Genomic DNA, 16,209 nt, shown 5'->3' on the forward strand with positions numbered 1-16,209 from the left:
CTTCCAATTAGCTGTTACCGGATTTCTGATCCAATTAGCCTGCATACAACTACATTACAACCTAGGGAAATGGTTTCACCTCATCGAACAGACCTTTAAGGCATAAAAACTGACATGATTCTTTTTAATGAGAAATACACAAAACTGAAAAATGTACAAATTGAAATAAAATAAAAATGCATTATTTTCATAATTTCCAGATCTTTTTTTTTTTTTTTTACATAAACATGTTCCATTATCAACCACGGTCTTTTCCCTTCAAAAGAGGATTCCTTCCATTGATATTCCCAAAAAAAATTACACACATGGATATTTTCATAGTCTTGATAGCAGAGAACTCATTTGTCTGGTGATATTTAACAACTCCCCTCTTGACCAGAGCATTTCTTCACACAACTACCAACCCCACGTGATCAGAAATATGAATTGGTGCCCTGTCCTGGCTGTGAGTCTGCAAAGGACGGAGAAGATGTGTTTATCAATCCGAAGCTGGCCGTCAACTGGAAAACATTGACAAGTTAGCGACTTACTTGAGAGTTGCTGTTGCAGCTGCCTGACCAGTGCTGCCGTCTGTTGCTGCTGCTGAGTCTGCTGCATTCCCTGTCGGGGGAACTAGAGCACAACACTCTGGCAATTAGAATTCTTTTGCTGGAAATGTAAAACCGTATTGACATTTAACACGGACCTGGTAAACCACAGGTTCTGACTCGCAGCAGTCTTGGTTTTCACTGGTAGTTATAAAAGAAGAGTGTCATCTAACGTACCATAGGTTGCTGTGGGGGTAGGGGCTGCATTCCCAGCCCCTGGTTCTGTGCCTGGCCTGGTGGTGGTACTGATGACACCTGCTGCTGTTGCTGTTGCTGCTGCTGTTGGACCTGCTGCTGAGGAGGGACCTGCTGAGGTTGGACCTGTTGCTGCTGAACCTGCTGGGCCTGCTGCTGCTGCTGCTGCTGCTGTCAAACAGCAAGAGGGAATTCAACTCAGAGGCAGCACTTTGAGACTGTCAACCCCTGTTGATCATGGTAATAAAGCAAGTTACTCTTAGTGCTTGTTGTTGTCTGAGGTACTGCTGCTGTTGCTGTGCTGCTTGTTGCTGTTGTTGTTGTTGCTGCTGTTGTTCTGCTAGCATCTGATTGGGCCTCATGCCTGGATGGACGCCCTGTCCTCCCATGTGACCCATACTGTGCATGATGGGATTCTGTTGGATGGGCTGGTGGGGAAACCTGTCAGGATAATCGGCGATGTTGTTAATAAAGATAGCACAGTTACACTTTTTAGGTGACAAACAGCGGCGACCAAAATTGCAGCCTTCTTTGTGAAACAACGCAAACCTCTGAGTGTTCTGCATATTGTGCGGGTAGCCTGGAGCCTGCTGGTGAACGTAACCACTGGGCCTCTGCTGAAGCTGCCTATGGGGATCGACCACAGCTGGGTTGTTTGCAGGATGGGTGCCCTGGAAATTTTGGTTCCCGTAGGAGGACGGGGCCATACCACCAGTCTGGGACGGATGCTGCTGCATCCCCATGTGTGACCCGAATGTGGTATAACCCTGAGATAAGTTCTGAAAAACAAACCCAAGCGTTTAATTCTGATCATTTGAACCAGAAAAAGAATCATTGCTATAATTTATGCCGTGAATCCTCAGTGTTCTGTAGAGGTGAATGGAATCCTAATTAAATGTAGGTGTCGAAAGAAAAACCAACAGAGGACTGACCTGAGATGCCTGCATAGACGTATACGGTTGGTTGGGCGTCATTTGTCTCATCTGCTGGCCGATCATGCTCTGATTCTAAACAAAGAAGCAGAACCAATTTCAGATAAAGCCATTTACAGAGCGCCTATTGTTCCTACTGTAACAAAAATGTATCAACATTTTCTGAGACTTCTACGAGTCAGTTATTTTTTGTGTCTATGTGACTGGAAGTGGTGCGGTTCTTGGATGGAGCCAGACTTACCAATCTCACCTGGAGCTGATGCCGCAGTATTTGGCCCTGTGGCATGCTGGGCTGTGGTTTGAAGCCCATTGAGTATTGCTTGTCCAGTCCCATCATGCTGGGCATGTTGCCCTGCATGCCGGACATCATGCCTGTGTAGTTTGGCCGAACAGGCATCATTTTGTTCATCTGTTGGTTGCGAGCAGGTCTGTACGGAGGTTCCAAACCTGGACCTCCTTTGCAAAAAAACAAATGAACAACGAGCTTCAAAAAGGTTCTTGTTGAAGGCCAAACCAGTGTGCCAACGTCTTACAAACGACTGTGACAACATTGAAATATATAGGGAATATCAGGAGCTCACCTGGAGGTAGAGGCTGGTTCTGTGTGTACATATTCATGGCCTGCTGCCCGTATGGTAGCCTGCCATATGGGTTCTGCATCAGCTCCGGTGGCATGTTAGTCCCATAGGACACACCACCTGCTGCACGGTTCACACCATCCTGCATAGGAAAACAAATAAATGCACCATTTCTAATGGCAGACTGAAGAAATAATAATAATAAAAAAAAAAACAGCAATAACTAACCTCTGTCTTGTTGGAAGAATTTTTCTTCTTCTTGTTGGATTTCTTCTTGTTTGAGTCAGAGGGAACACCAGGTACAGTCTTTTCTGGCTTCACAGCCTCCATCATCTTCTTTTCTGGCTCCTGAGACACAGGTGTCAGCGGCTCCTCCTCTTCTGGGGGCAGTGGGAGTGGTTCCAGGTAATAGCTACGAGGTTTGGGCTTCAGGTGAGTGTGGTAGAGCAGGAAACGTTGCTGCTCCTCAAATTTATTGACCTTGCGATCTACACGTATTGTTCCAAACCAGCCCCATGACAGAGGGGCAGAGTGTTTTAAACCCTCAAATACATCCCAGGGGGAAATCTTCTGCTTGGTTGATACTTGAAGACCCTGATAGCACACATATAGAAAGGTGGACTTGAAAATAAAAGCCTGCCACAAGTTTTGACTTATAATATGGAACAGGTCACAGTTCTGTACCTCCTTCTCAAATCCAGCGATCTTGTTGCCTTTTGTGTCTATGAGTGAGCCCTGGGGTTCACAGGTTATGACATCTCGAGTCTGCTTGGGCAATGGCAGAAGCTGACGGACCTTTTCCAGACTTTCAGACTGTCGATCGCCGAGCTCTTTCTGTGGGAATAAACACAGTGGAGACTAAGCATAAGACGCTGACGCTTGCACGTCCCAGTAGAATCATTTGTAAACTCAATGTTAAATATTTCATTAGACACTTAATGCTTTGACCATTTTGTCAGGATATTTTCTTAGCCCCTTCCTCTTGATTCAAAGATTGGCTTTATTATCCTGGTAAAGGTGAAACAGGAACCATCTTCTTACCCTGAGCTTCTTGACCAGGTTCATGTAAGCCCTCTTGTTCTCCTCCATACTCCCCTGAGAGATGCTGGACATGTCTGCAGCCAGCGTTCCATTAATAAGCACACTCAACATGTCTAACACCGTTGTGAAGAGCTCACTGTTGGCAAGCAGAGAGAAAGATCAGGGAACTGACAAGTGTGCTGCAATGTCTGGAATCATTTAAATAACAACTGGTAATAACTCGTACTTGTTGGACTGCATGTCCACTGTGCCACTGCTGATGATGTCTAGGAGCAGTACTGCCCACTCAGTAGTCTGTTGGGTGCTGCGTTGCACCGTGTCAAACATACCACCCACCTAGTTAACAGAGCAAGGCGCAGTTAATGCAAGAGGTGACACTAGTCAAGATGAGCTCCGAGTGAGCGGGAATGCTGGACTGGAAGAGACGTCTTACGAGATTCAGTCTGAGTTTCAGAGCCTCGTGCATCATTTGCTTTGCCTTGCAGTCGTCTTGGTACTGATCTTCTCTCCAGTTTGTGACGATCTGCTGCAGCTGGCTGTAGAGGGAGGTGAGAAGACCTTCCCTCTGCTCATCCTGTCCCTTCAAACACGTCAACACCAACGACAGGAATGGCTGCTGACTCAGCAAAGACATACTGAGGAAGGAAGGGAAGAAACTCACGTTCACAAGTGGATTGATTATGCTCCTAACCTGAGGGTGACAAACTCTAAACACAATTCTCATCTTGAGAAGCTGTCAGATTAAATCTATTTTTGCAACAGTGGAGGTATTTGCTCGTCACTTACCTTTTCTGTTTCTGCCTGTCTCTTTCCTTACGAGAGGAGGACCCCAAGTGCTGTCCCTTCTCCAGTTCCTCTCCTGCTGCCTTCAGTACGTGGCCCTGAACTGCAGTGGACAGCTTAGCTATCAGTGGAGCCACCAGCCACACACCCGAGCGCTCCGATGAACTGTGGAGGACAGATGCAAATATGTCCGATTTACAACTTTACAACATATATATTTCAACATCAAACCTTAGACTCGGTGAGTAATGATGATTCCAAAAGTACCTTAGAATTGGCTTCATCTTGCTGGCAGTGCTGTTGCTGTTAGATGTAGACCCCCCTGAGCCCACCGCACCATTTCCTGAAGGGTTACTGGAATTCATTTCAGCTGATTTCTGAAACACCTCAATGGTGGCCTTGGCTATGTTCTCTAAAAGTGAATACAGCTCCTATTGCAAAGCAAATACAAACTATTCAGACTTGTTTGCTTGACTAAACTTTCACAACATCGATTCAAGAACAAAACATGAGACTGAAGAAAAGAACTTGCATTGTTTGTGCTCTGCTTGATCATCAGTTGCAGCTCCAGCGATGACTGTCTCATCGTCCACTGGTCCATGTTCTATTAAGGTCACAAATGACATTAGCAAGGAACAAATAGTTCGTGGTGGGGAATTCGCTAAAAGGCCTTAAAGAGGTAACTTATCAAAGTCTTTATTTAACCCAGCATGATGGCAGAAAGGTTAAATGTCAGGCAGAGTGGGTAGGTTAGATGTGGAAATGATCCTCACAAAGAATGACAATGCTGCAGGTGGGTAGATTGAATTATGTGACACTGTACAGTCAGTACTGACTCATCTACAGAGTTCAGGAGATGAGAACAACTTGGAATTACAGTACTTTTAAAGAGCCTGTCAGTGGCAAAGGATATACTAAGATAAGTGGTGTGGGCCAGTAATTGAAGAGGCAGAGTTACGGCATATATCTTCAATGTGGAGTGATTCTGTCCCAATGACCTGATGTGTGCGGTAGATTCTGTGAAATGTTGCTGTGAACTGCTCACTGCATAAATTACGTTTCATTTCCAGATTCAGCCATGGGAGGGAAGCATAACCTCACTGGAGTCAAGTCTGGTTGAAGTGTATCTTTTAGTCAATGTTGAAAAACCTATCTGCAGGAAGTGTGTTATCGGTTCTGCAAAGCCTTGAAAAAACCTGGCATAAAATAAAGCGTAACACGGTTAGTGACCTGTAGGATGCGTTTGATCCGCTGCCTCTGAGGGTTGTCACCATCATCACTGTCCAACTGGCGATGTGGATAGCATATTAGCTGCAGCAGCCTTTGGGCCTGAATGTTGACCAGGACTGGATCCTGCAGGGCACTGCTGTCCTCAGATAGAGACTTCAGGCAGCGCTCTCCAACCCATTCCTGTAAGACAGACCATATGCACAAAGAAACAGCTTTATTCAATCTCTCAGACACATTAGTCATAGAAATTTGGTTCCATTTATTTCAGGGTTTTCTTGTTCTTCTTGTCTTTGACGCTTCACGGTGGTTGCAGATGATATTTATCAACTTCTATCCTCACCTGCTGACAGATCGTCTTCAAAACGTATTTTGCATACGCATCCAAACTGGCTGTTTCTATGGAGACATTGCCCCCTTCAGATATGTCATCGAGGCCAGAAGTGTGTGACAGCCCTGAGCCTCGTAGCTCAGCATCGCCTGAAAAATATCACATTAAATTCACCATCACTTCCACCCAGATTTAACATTTTCAGTCACACGTGTGACATAAATCAGACAGAGATTGAATGCAGTCATAATAGCCCCATTTTTCATTTTCAAAAATCAAATGTCAGGCTGAGACGTTAAACAGGAAACTCACCGAGCATGAACACGGCCTTGAGAACGGCAAATACGGCTCCAACCACTATGCTGTTCTGAGAGGCGGCAAGAAGGTGACGATCACAGGACGACCGGATACCAACTGGACACAGAATGAAAACAAGTCAAAACTGCAGAATAAGATCATCTGGTAGCAAGAACAACCTTTTGAAACAGTGAATGTTTTCTGACTGTTTTTCACCTGATTTTACACCATCTTGCGGAACAGGATTGCGCTGTGGCGTCTTAAAAAGGTGCAAGAGAATCCTACAGGTGAGTCGGGCTCCGGGTTCAGAGTCCTGCTCACTGCAGGCTGGAGGAAAGACACATTCATTTTAAGGTTTTTTTTAATATCTGAGAACTTCTTGTACCGGCGACACCATCAGGGAGATCAAAGTCGTACATCTAAAATTGACTGTTACCCAACAACGACTCGTCATCAGGCCGGAAGAAAAGTTATTTTTAATGAAGCTGTTTGTTGTGAAAGAGGAAGAGAGAACAACGCTTTTACCACAGGGGGGACCTGGAGCAATAATGTGTGTATATTGGCTTTACAAAATGAGCCACACTGAAACAAACAGCATGACAGAATGAGGCTTTATCTCAAAGGCCGAAAGAGTGAAGATTAACAGTGTGTGTGTGTGTGTGTGTGTGTGTGTGCACATGATGCTTCTTGGACACAGATCAGATATTTTGCCTTGACACGCCATTTCTCAATAGCTGTAATGTGAGTAAAAATAATCCTCACCAGCATTGAGGAGGGAAGGGATGGCAACACAGCGAACCAGGTCTTCCAGAAGAAGGCACTGTCTGGCGATGAGGATGGCCACAAACGTCGCCAATGAATCGTGAAAGGACAAGTCGCTCACCTGAAACAAAAATCAACTTGAGATACAACCGTGTGAAGTATTTTTTTTTTTTAATCACAAGGTAGAAAGCTCATCTTAACCACCTAGATGTTGGAAAACAACACTTGCAGTGAGAATCAATGTCCTGATTCCTCCCTCAGTAGATATGACAATAACGGTGACACTACAACTTACATCTACGTTACACAGCAAATCATTGAAGCCGCAGTTGCCGTTGTTAGAGGAACAGCAGAGGGCCTTGAGGATGCCGAGCCACTCGGCACTCAGGGAGCGGCAATACGCTGTCAGCTCTGCGCACAGGATCCCGATATCGTTCACCCTAATAGGATGATACGCGACATGAAGCTACAGCCTGACAGAGAGCAAAGAACTGCAACAAACAGAGTCAGACACACACAACAAAATGAAAGAGTAACGCACCTCTCAGGGTCTCTGTGGTCCACGCACACATCCATGAGCACATTACACACAAAGCTGTAACGGTTGACCGGGCTGTCATTGAGGATCTTTCCCACCATAGAGTGGTTGAAGTTGTGAGCCGAGGGGTTCGCAATGGCCTCCATCATGAACCCAGGATCCCACAGCATGTTGGAGTCCGATGGGTCGATATTGCAGTAGATGGAGTTTTTAACTTTGGAGCAAAACTCACTAAAAGAGGAGAAAAGCAGAAAATAAGGAGTCAACAGCTTTTATGGCAGCTGTTATGAATAAACAAATGGCAGTTTACTTTTCAGTGTTTATTAGGGTTCTTAAAAGACCAAAACTTCATGCTACCTGAAAATCTCTCCAAACTTGTTCTTGAGGTGGCTGCAGGAGTTGTAAAGGTCGTACAGGTAGGCTAGGATACAGCGTTCAGCAGAGGAACAGTCCGCTGGGTTCACACCTGATTTTACTACAATGCGCAACCTGAGAAGACATTTACATAAAGACAGAATTTAACATAAATCTTTCACACACGTCTTTTAAAATGAACATTTGCCGTCTTTCTGAGCGACAAACCCAATCTATAACTAAAATCTAAGAACACAGTGAGAAGCGGCTGATTATGGAGTAACTGTCCAATCAAATTAACCGTGGCAAAGAGGGAAATGGCAAATATTACTCGAAATAATATTGGCAGCAAAATCAAGAATATCTAAAACACACAACTGAGCAGCTGACAGGACACTGCATCCTGGAGCAATACGTGACAGAAATGAGGAACTTTGGTCTGTTTGGATTCTGCACCACAACAAAAATCCTCAAATCCCCCCCCCCCCCCAAAACAAACCCAAATCGGCACACTTTCTGGAACAATGCTGAAATTCTCAAGGCTTCCCCCAATGACATACCCATCGAAGACTTGTGCCGTCTGCTCGGGATTGAGAATGAGGCAGGAATGGTACCGCCTCAGAACCGCAACAATACACAGACAGAGGCTGGTGGTGTAGCTGCCCACCAGGTTGGATGACTTCAGCAGCAGCTCTGCTTCCACCAGGCTTAACTCATTCAAAAGCTACAGGAAGTACACAACAAAACAGATGATGTCATTCTTTCCTGGTTAGTGACAGGACATACTGGATGAAGACGTCCATACCTGAATAGCAAAGTCTATGAGGCCACTGATGTTGAGGGAGTACTCCATGAGGTCAAAGATGAACTGAATGTGCTGGACGAGAGGTAAGTGATAAGACATCCCTAAGGCAAAACTGGTGATCTGTTCCAGTACATTTCTGGACACCTGCAAACAACAAAGGGAAAACATTTGTAATGCACAAAACGGCCATGATTCCAGCCTTAGCAGGGATGCAGAGCAGTAATTCATTACCCGTTATAGGTAGTGGGAGATCGTCTCAAAGTTGTGATAATGTTTACAATTACTGCATCTCGCGTTTGTGTCAACTTAGTAGTTGGATGGAGAGATGGTTGCAAATAAGAGTGTTGGTGAGAGTCATTTGTGGTTAAATTAAAATAAATGATATACACCTAACATGTAAATACCCAACAACATGAACCGCTCTGTGTGCTGTACAGAACCTAAGCATTATCTGATGTCCTGGATGTATTTTCCAAAGAGACCAACTGTTTTTTTCATAAAATATTGATTGGTTTTGCTTAGATGCAAAATGGTCGAGTAATTCATATTTTATAGGTTTTTGGTGTAAAAGGCTGTGGTGTTCATTTCCATTCATCATTGCATTAAGTTCTGCTGCTGCACCTGAATGTAATTCCTCTGTAAATTATATCCAAACACATCCCAGGAGGACCCAAATAACACTGAGAAGAACACCACTAGGAGGTTTTAGTATGAAGCTGCACTTGTGGTAATAAACTCAGTGGTTGCTCCATAAATAAATTATCTCTATAAACAAGAAATGCTGCAGGACGATGGGAGGAATGAAAGCTTGTTGCTTTTACCTGGGAGGTGACCTGATGCTGGTCAAAGTGGGAGAGGTGCTGGAATTTGGAGAAGATGTCTTCTGCAGTCGGAAAGGCCTCTGGCTTACTCTTTTTCCTTTTTTGTCCTTCCTCGCCTCCTGTATGTGAAATGTGAAATGGAGGTGAGCTTGTGGGACTTGCACCGAATACATTGCCATGAAGAAAAAAACTGCACTGTGAGCTGAAGGTCTTCATCACACCCTTTAGATATGCAATTATGACTTTGGAAAACCTGAAATCACCTTAATACGATCACATGTGAGATAAAGTGGCTGTGAATAGATGAGACCTATTAGCATAGAAATTGGGTGGAAAACAGATGGAGTGATGCCTCACTTGTGCTTCCAGGCTCGATAAAGAAAAACGCTTTCTTCTTTTAGGAAGAACAGAAGGAAAACATTCGTTTTAAACAGAAAAGCTGTTAGAATAGCCACAGTCAGAGACCAGTGACCATTTTTGTTTAACAAAACACCCCAGCATGATTAAGCTCCTGTGGACAACACTGCTGTCTGTCAATATTTCTCTAAACGTGGCAGAAATAGATTTTCTTTCAGAGTGATGTAGGAAGGAAATGAACTCAATAAAGGATGTGAACACACATTAGAATGGTTGCATTGGCCTTCAGCTCTGACCTCAGAAGTCTGGACATTGTGAGAAATCAAAGAGGAAGCAGTAACGGACATCAAGGTTACGAAATGTGAAGAGTCTTGCCTGTCTCTGCTGTGCTCTTGCGGTTGAGGACCTTCAAGATGTCTTTGGTGATTTTCTTGATGGTGTGCCGCGCCTCGTCCCTCAGCTTGCCCACGCCGTACAAGACCACTAACCGCTGGTTACACTCGTGGCTGCTGCTCTCCTCCTGGAAGCAAGAAGAGAAGCAACAAAGACGATGCGCGTTGGGTGGATGAAACAAACCAGCTGAGAAAACCCGCATTATTAAATCCAAGTCTTGTTCTGACAACTGATTTATGACCCAAATGAGATTGTAATCAGCAATCACCAATGATTATACTTTGACCAAAAAATACATTCTTGTTCTGGGTGAGTAAAAATGAGTGAGCTCACCTGAGGAATAGGGAAGTGAGTGGCGTACTGAATGTGGCGAGGTTGATCATACAGCTGAGGGAAGGCAGGGTCCATTCCTTTATCCTTACTGCTGCCCTTGCTATCCTGTTCCGGAGCTGGTTTCTCCGGAGAAGGGCTCCCCTTGGACTCGCAGTGCATCGGTGGAGAAAACATCTGGCATGCAGGATGGCATGATTAGCTTTTAAATTAAAAAACAGTGACACACGTCAGGGAAGGAAAAGTCCTGTTCTGGTTGTACCTCGTCAAAATTAGCACTGGAGTTATGATCGATTTCCATGGACTCTGACAGACTGGTGTCCTGTGGAACCAACAGCAGCCTCGTGTTACCTTTTTATACACGCATAACTGTACGACTGAAGCGTTGCACTCCACAAAAAGACAACAGCTGCCTCCAACTTGCCTCGTTCTTGCAGTTGCTGCCAGCCTCCTGGTCTTTGCGCTCTGATTCATCCGAAGGCTCGTCACTGGGGGAGCGTGGGCGAGGCAGGTGGGAGTCGGAGGCCAGGTCGCCACGGGAGATCAGCGTGCACATGTAGATGTTGTGGGAAAAGACGTCGTGACGGATGAGCTCACAGAAGAGCAGGACCAGGTTGGAGAACTCCACTCGCTCGCTTTCGTTGCCGGGCTCCGCTGCAGAGGGGAGAGAAGAGGGGTTGAATTATTGAACGACATCATTTCCCTTGCCAAATCATTCCAGATAAATATGAACAGGCATTGAAGTGAGAAGTAAAAGTTAACAGATCGAGCTTGACGTCTCCGAGAAAAAAGAAGAACTCACTTAGAGTGGGGGCCTGAGTGTCGAGGAATTGCAGCAGAACATCCTGAAAGACCGGTACTGTTGCAGCTGAGAGGGACCCAGATGACACAGATCCTTTCTCATCCACCACCTCCGAATCACCGCACCTCTGCAGACAAACACCCACCAGGCAACTAATGAAACGTTCAAACACTTGAAACATTTTTACAGTTCTGGTGAGGATGATAAAGGTGCAACAAAAAGCCGAAAATGACAAGTCCTGTCCTGATTCAGCTGTACAAGGGTTCAAGTTGAGTAAAGACCCATGACAGTCTAATAATCTTCCCATAATCCTGCTGACAGGCCAGCAGGGAAATGAGGACGTGCATACTCTCCATGAGCAGAGGGGAAAATATTATACTGTGCTGTCAACAAGCAGATCCAAAACTTTTTAGGGAGCTCAGGGATTCAAAAGGCAGGAAAGTATCGATCTTTGTTTCCAGTCTATTAAATGTGCCGTCATAGCTGTTCATGAAGTGAGAGAACTCGATACAGCTCACCTAGAGACGCCAGCTCTTACCTCTGCTTCTATTTCAGCTTGTCTCTTTTCCAGCAGCTTGGCCACCACCATGGCTCTGTGTCTGCCGGAGCGCTTGCAGCACACGGCCCATTCACAGAGCAAGGTCACCACAGCATCGTCATCCGGAGACATCTGCAAGGAAAACACGTGTAAATCAGCTTTATATTGTGTTTTAGATGAGAGATTTTCCCTTCATGCCATGGTCAAGAGGAATAACTCCTTACCTCATGACTATCTTTGCTCTGGCCTGACCCAAATATTCGGTTATATAGCAAATCCAGCGAGTTGTTGAAGTCAGACTTTTCAAAGCTGTGGCTGTCTAAAACCTCCAAGGTGTGAAGGACCCTCCCGATAGTGAACCCTGGTCGCAGCGGCCGAAACGTTAACTCAAATATCAACTCTCACAAACAAAGGCACGACAGTGACGGCGGTTATTCTAACCTGCTGTGGTCTCCTGACACTTGTCAAACGACCACCTGAACTCCACCGCCTGACCACGCTCCTTCACCTGCTCCTCAATCTCCCTCAACTTGGTCCGGACCTGTGGAGCAGGAGAACAGGTCACTTACACGCAGCACCCAAGAGTGAACGTTAACATATCAAACGCCGGAATGAGGAATGAAAAACATCCGTCTCGTGGTATTTTTTAACAAACAGATTGAACCATTCGTTTTTATTGTCTTCATTCGGCCTGTTCTTTAGCTCGGGTCTATCAGAAATAGGTACCTGCTGAGTGAGGGCCGTGTTTCCTCCAGGCATCGGCAGGCTGGATGGAGCGATGGGCAGGAGGTCCAGAGGAGACCCGGTTTTGTTTCTGCAGTCTGTGAGAGAGTAATGCCACACCAGAGCACTGGGACAACACAACACAATGCTCTGATGCGACAACAACAAGAAGCCAGAGAGAGATGAGATGGACCTTAATAATAACAGGACTTATCTAAAAACAACTACAGTCAAGTGAATGATGGTACCTGTAACATGCAGCTGAGCCCGTACACGATCGGCCGGTGCTGAGGGCAGATGTAGAAGTCCGTGAAAGGAGTCTGGGGTTGGTTCCCACCACTTGGCTGCGAGGTTGGGGTGGGCGGCAGGGCGTTGCCTTGTTGTGCTAGAATGCCGTGGCCTGGGTGCCCTGCGGCGCTGGGGCCCATGCTCCCGTCACTCAGCAGAAGGTTGAGGCGGCGAGTGCAGAAGTAAGCCAGTCTCCGTGACAAATAAGCCGACTGTACAAACTCCCCGGAGTACTGGAGGATGGAGGAGAAGACTGACAGCATTAGTGTCTGTTACCTCTGGAAATACTGACTAAATGAGAGGCTGTGGAGGGATCGACAATAAACCGGCGACAGCTGCAGAGGCAGAAAGCAGCCACTGTGTCTTGGATGCGCTTCCAACATTCCCTCAATACAAATGACAGAAGGGGGCGCACCTGCAGTAAGAGGGGCAGCAGAAACCTGAGAAGCTCATCTTCACCAGGGCGAACCTTCTCAAAGCACTCCAGCACCCAGGTCAGGAACTCATGCCTGTCCAGCATCCCATCCTGACGACAGAAAGTACAACAGTTAATTCTAACAACAGCTAAAAGGCCTCATCATTGACTTTATTCATAGATTTCAGATTGGAGGGGGGATTTCTGAAACAGAACTCACCTGAAACATAAACATGGCGAGCTTCTCGTTGTATTCCCACTGCTTCATGGCCGTGTCCACGTCAGCAGGCATGGCCGGCAGAGGAGAGCTGCAGCCTTGGTTCGGAAACTGTCGGTAAAACTCGGCTACCTTCTGCAGCTGCTCCCACAGATACTTTGTAATAATCTGAGTCCACTCTGCACACACCAAACAAACAAGCGCTAGGTTGGATACACACCAGCCTGATTCAAGCCCGCAGAAACTCCAACCCACACCCGGTTTCATGAGAGCGCACATATTCATGAGCATGTATAAGCCTCTCTGGTGCTGGTTAGCATGTGTTTGCAAGCTAAGCGCTTATCTGCTCATCACCAGACTGTTTGGACACAGTCTGTGTGTCATTTTTGTCCCTTTAGTCGCTTGTTCAGAGAGAAGCCTCTCATCCATGACCAGTAATGAAAAAAGCAGAGTGCAAATATCGACAGATGCAGATGGAACGGCCATTTCAGGACACACAAAGCCATCTTGATTTAATAACACACAACAGACGGGCGCTCCCTCCACCTCCCTTACATGTTTTAAGACATAAAGCCCTTACCGATACAAGGATCGATGACATGCCTCTTCTTCACTTTGGTCTCGGTGATGGCGGCGTGATAGGCACATGTCATTTTAATCATCCATGCTGAGCGCATGACTGGGACAGAGTACTTGGCCAAGTACCCGAAAACCTCTTCTTTCTTGCTGAAGATTGGAACCTGTAAGCGGCACATTTATTTGTCTCATTATGGTTGAAGGAACAAGTCTGACAAAAAAAACAGAACATTTTAAATGGGTAAAAATATGCCCTCCTTGTAAAAAAACAACACAGGATTGCTGTGAATCCTTTAGCAGCCAGGGAGTTAAAATTTTCCACAGGCCGCACTCACAACACTTGATGCCTGCGTCATGGCAACCAGACTGAATCCACGACATTCTGCTCAGTGTTGTGTTTCAATTGACAGCGTTGCAGTTGGGAGCGTCCCAGAAACGGTTTCGGTGACCTGCTCCGCTGAGAATGCACGGATCTATTTTTGATGAAAGCTGCTTCAACCTGCTCTGAGCGAACCGAGACATTTCTGCACCGGTTCCACGGTGACTTCAGTCAATTTTCAAAATAAAACGCCTCCAACGACTACGATTTGACAAGACCGTAAGCGCAACACTAAAACCTTACAGAGGAGAAACGTCTGCAGCTAAAAAGCTTGCAAACCAATTTACGAGAATAAAAATAGAGACACCATATACACACTGCCGCTCGACTAGACATCAGGTTGTTTGATAAACAACAAAATCGTCCACCTAATCTCGTTTCTCGCCAATTAAACTGACAAGAGTTGCACTGAACAACAAGGATCTTACCTTTTTAGCCAGCTGTGTGAGCGGTTTAGTCCCAGCCAAATCAGTAAACCAATTATTGATGGAGCTCTGTGACCTCGCAGTGACCAGCCAGAAATTATCTTTCTGGTTGACCTGCGGCTTCCGTTTTCCTGTGTCTGGAAATGTGTTATACCGCAGCTTTTCTGCAATGATGCTACTGAAGTTGGAGCTGATCTGTAAGGCAGCGGGGGAATAATTAGGACGGCCAAACGACTTACATCCAATGCCATAAGTAGCATATTGAGTCTTACCTTTGAAGGGTTAAAGTTGACATTTCTGGCACTGCCATGTTCATCTCCAGACACGGCTGGTTGGTTGTTGAATCCCTGCTTCACATTTAGTGCCGTCAACTCATCCTGTCACACAAAAACAGGCCATTGCGAGGTTGACAAAGACAAACAGGTTGACCAAATTAGGTTAAGTACTGTCAATAAAAAGAACTGCAGTGCACAACACATGAGAGGTAGTTACAGTTGTTTACAAGTTATGCGAGACAGCTTTACTTTAAAACCCAGGTTATACTGCGGGGAGATGTCGCGAAGGATGAACAAATTTGCTTAAATGCAGGCTCACGAATATCGCCTTTGCACCTCTAGCTCATATTAATATTCAAATCATCAAGCTAGCGAACCCCTGCCAATCACGCACAATCCAAAGCAGCCAGTGCATATTGTCTCAGACCTCAAGGCAAAATAATGGCTGCAAATGTATTAAACTGGATTGCATTCGTCAGCCAGCACGGCAAACCGCACTAGGAACCAGTTGTTGGTCAAATAAGCGGAGAAGCTAGCTAACTAATTGACAACTAGGTCCTGTTCATTGTTATTTCTAGGCCCTGATCGTCTTGAGGGCTTGCTAAAGAGGCTAGCGTCAGTGTTAGCTCGCACCGCCTCCTGGTTGATTGTTTTTCTTCACCAAAACATTCATTTTGAATTTTCTGGTGCCGCATCGTAAAAACAGACCTCTTTCTGCTTCGGATCCTGTGGATAGACGTCAGGGGGACCGAGCCTGGGCCGCTTTAATGGCCGGTGTTCGTAACTTAGGATCCCGAAAGCAGCCATCATCCAGCGGCATCACAGCCAGGGATTTCCTCCTTCAGCAGCTCCAGCACGACTACGACCACAGCTACTTCCGGTATCGACTTTCACAATAAAATGCTTGTCGACGTTTAGATACATTTAAGATATTATACTTTTAATTTAACGATTATTATTGAATTTTATTTTTTACAAATTCACAAACAAAAGCCACTTCTGCTTTTGTTAGGAGTACTTTCACTATTGGGTTTATTATATTGAATTTCCCTGGTAGTTTTACATTTCTCTGTTGAGCCCTACACTAAAAATACATTTAGAATCAGCTTTCCCGTGATCTGAGGGCAATATTTTGGCTAAGAATAGAATCCAAAATGCCCTTTGTTATTTTATGATAGCTATAGGACCTCATTTACAACCTCCTTAGCGAGTCGGACAGTTAATGATACTGTTTTCGGTT

General features: G+C 45.5%; 1 protein-coding gene across 5 annotated transcripts; it reads right to left on the reverse strand.

Annotated features, from left to right (window-relative positions):
* Positions 1 to 107: 107 nt before the first annotated feature.
* On the reverse strand, positions 108 to 15,835 carry med12 (mediator complex subunit 12). 5 transcript variants are annotated; one of them, XM_057043582.1, is made up of 43 exons: positions 15,678 to 15,835; positions 14,967 to 15,071; positions 14,698 to 14,889; positions 13,895 to 14,054; positions 13,318 to 13,493; positions 13,098 to 13,208; positions 12,643 to 12,915; positions 12,398 to 12,544; positions 12,113 to 12,212; positions 11,896 to 12,032; positions 11,672 to 11,803; positions 11,134 to 11,260; positions 10,756 to 10,985; positions 10,594 to 10,653; positions 10,335 to 10,508; positions 9,984 to 10,128; positions 9,252 to 9,370; positions 8,431 to 8,574; positions 8,186 to 8,349; positions 7,629 to 7,760; positions 7,275 to 7,502; positions 7,029 to 7,173; positions 6,734 to 6,854; positions 6,188 to 6,298; positions 5,987 to 6,088; positions 5,687 to 5,823; positions 5,347 to 5,526; positions 4,649 to 4,720; positions 4,384 to 4,547; positions 4,120 to 4,281; positions 3,767 to 3,968; positions 3,560 to 3,669; positions 3,334 to 3,469; positions 2,977 to 3,126; positions 2,521 to 2,886; positions 2,296 to 2,434; positions 1,965 to 2,170; positions 1,715 to 1,789; positions 1,332 to 1,561; positions 1,040 to 1,223; positions 765 to 953; positions 531 to 612; positions 108 to 451 (listed from the first exon to the last, which is right to left on the reverse strand). In XM_057043582.1, the coding sequence occupies exons 1-43, from the start codon at positions 15,777 to 15,779 to the stop codon at positions 414 to 416; spliced, it is 6,459 nt and encodes a 2,152-aa protein (XP_056899562.1). In that variant the 5' UTR covers positions 15,780 to 15,835; the 3' UTR covers positions 108 to 413. The 5 variants fall into 5 exon arrangements, with proteins under 5 accessions (XP_056899562.1, XP_056899561.1, XP_056899560.1 ...); XM_057043581.1 differs by having other exon boundaries at positions 765 to 944; positions 1,956 to 2,170; XM_057043580.1 differs by having other exon boundaries at positions 765 to 947; positions 1,956 to 2,170.
* Between the last annotated feature and the right edge of the window lie 374 nt (positions 15,836 to 16,209).

This window comes from Takifugu flavidus, chromosome 9 (genome assembly GCF_003711565.1).
Source record: "Takifugu flavidus isolate HTHZ2018 chromosome 9, ASM371156v2, whole genome shotgun sequence".
Lineage (NCBI taxonomy): Eukaryota > Metazoa > Chordata > Actinopteri > Tetraodontiformes > Tetraodontidae > Takifugu > Takifugu flavidus.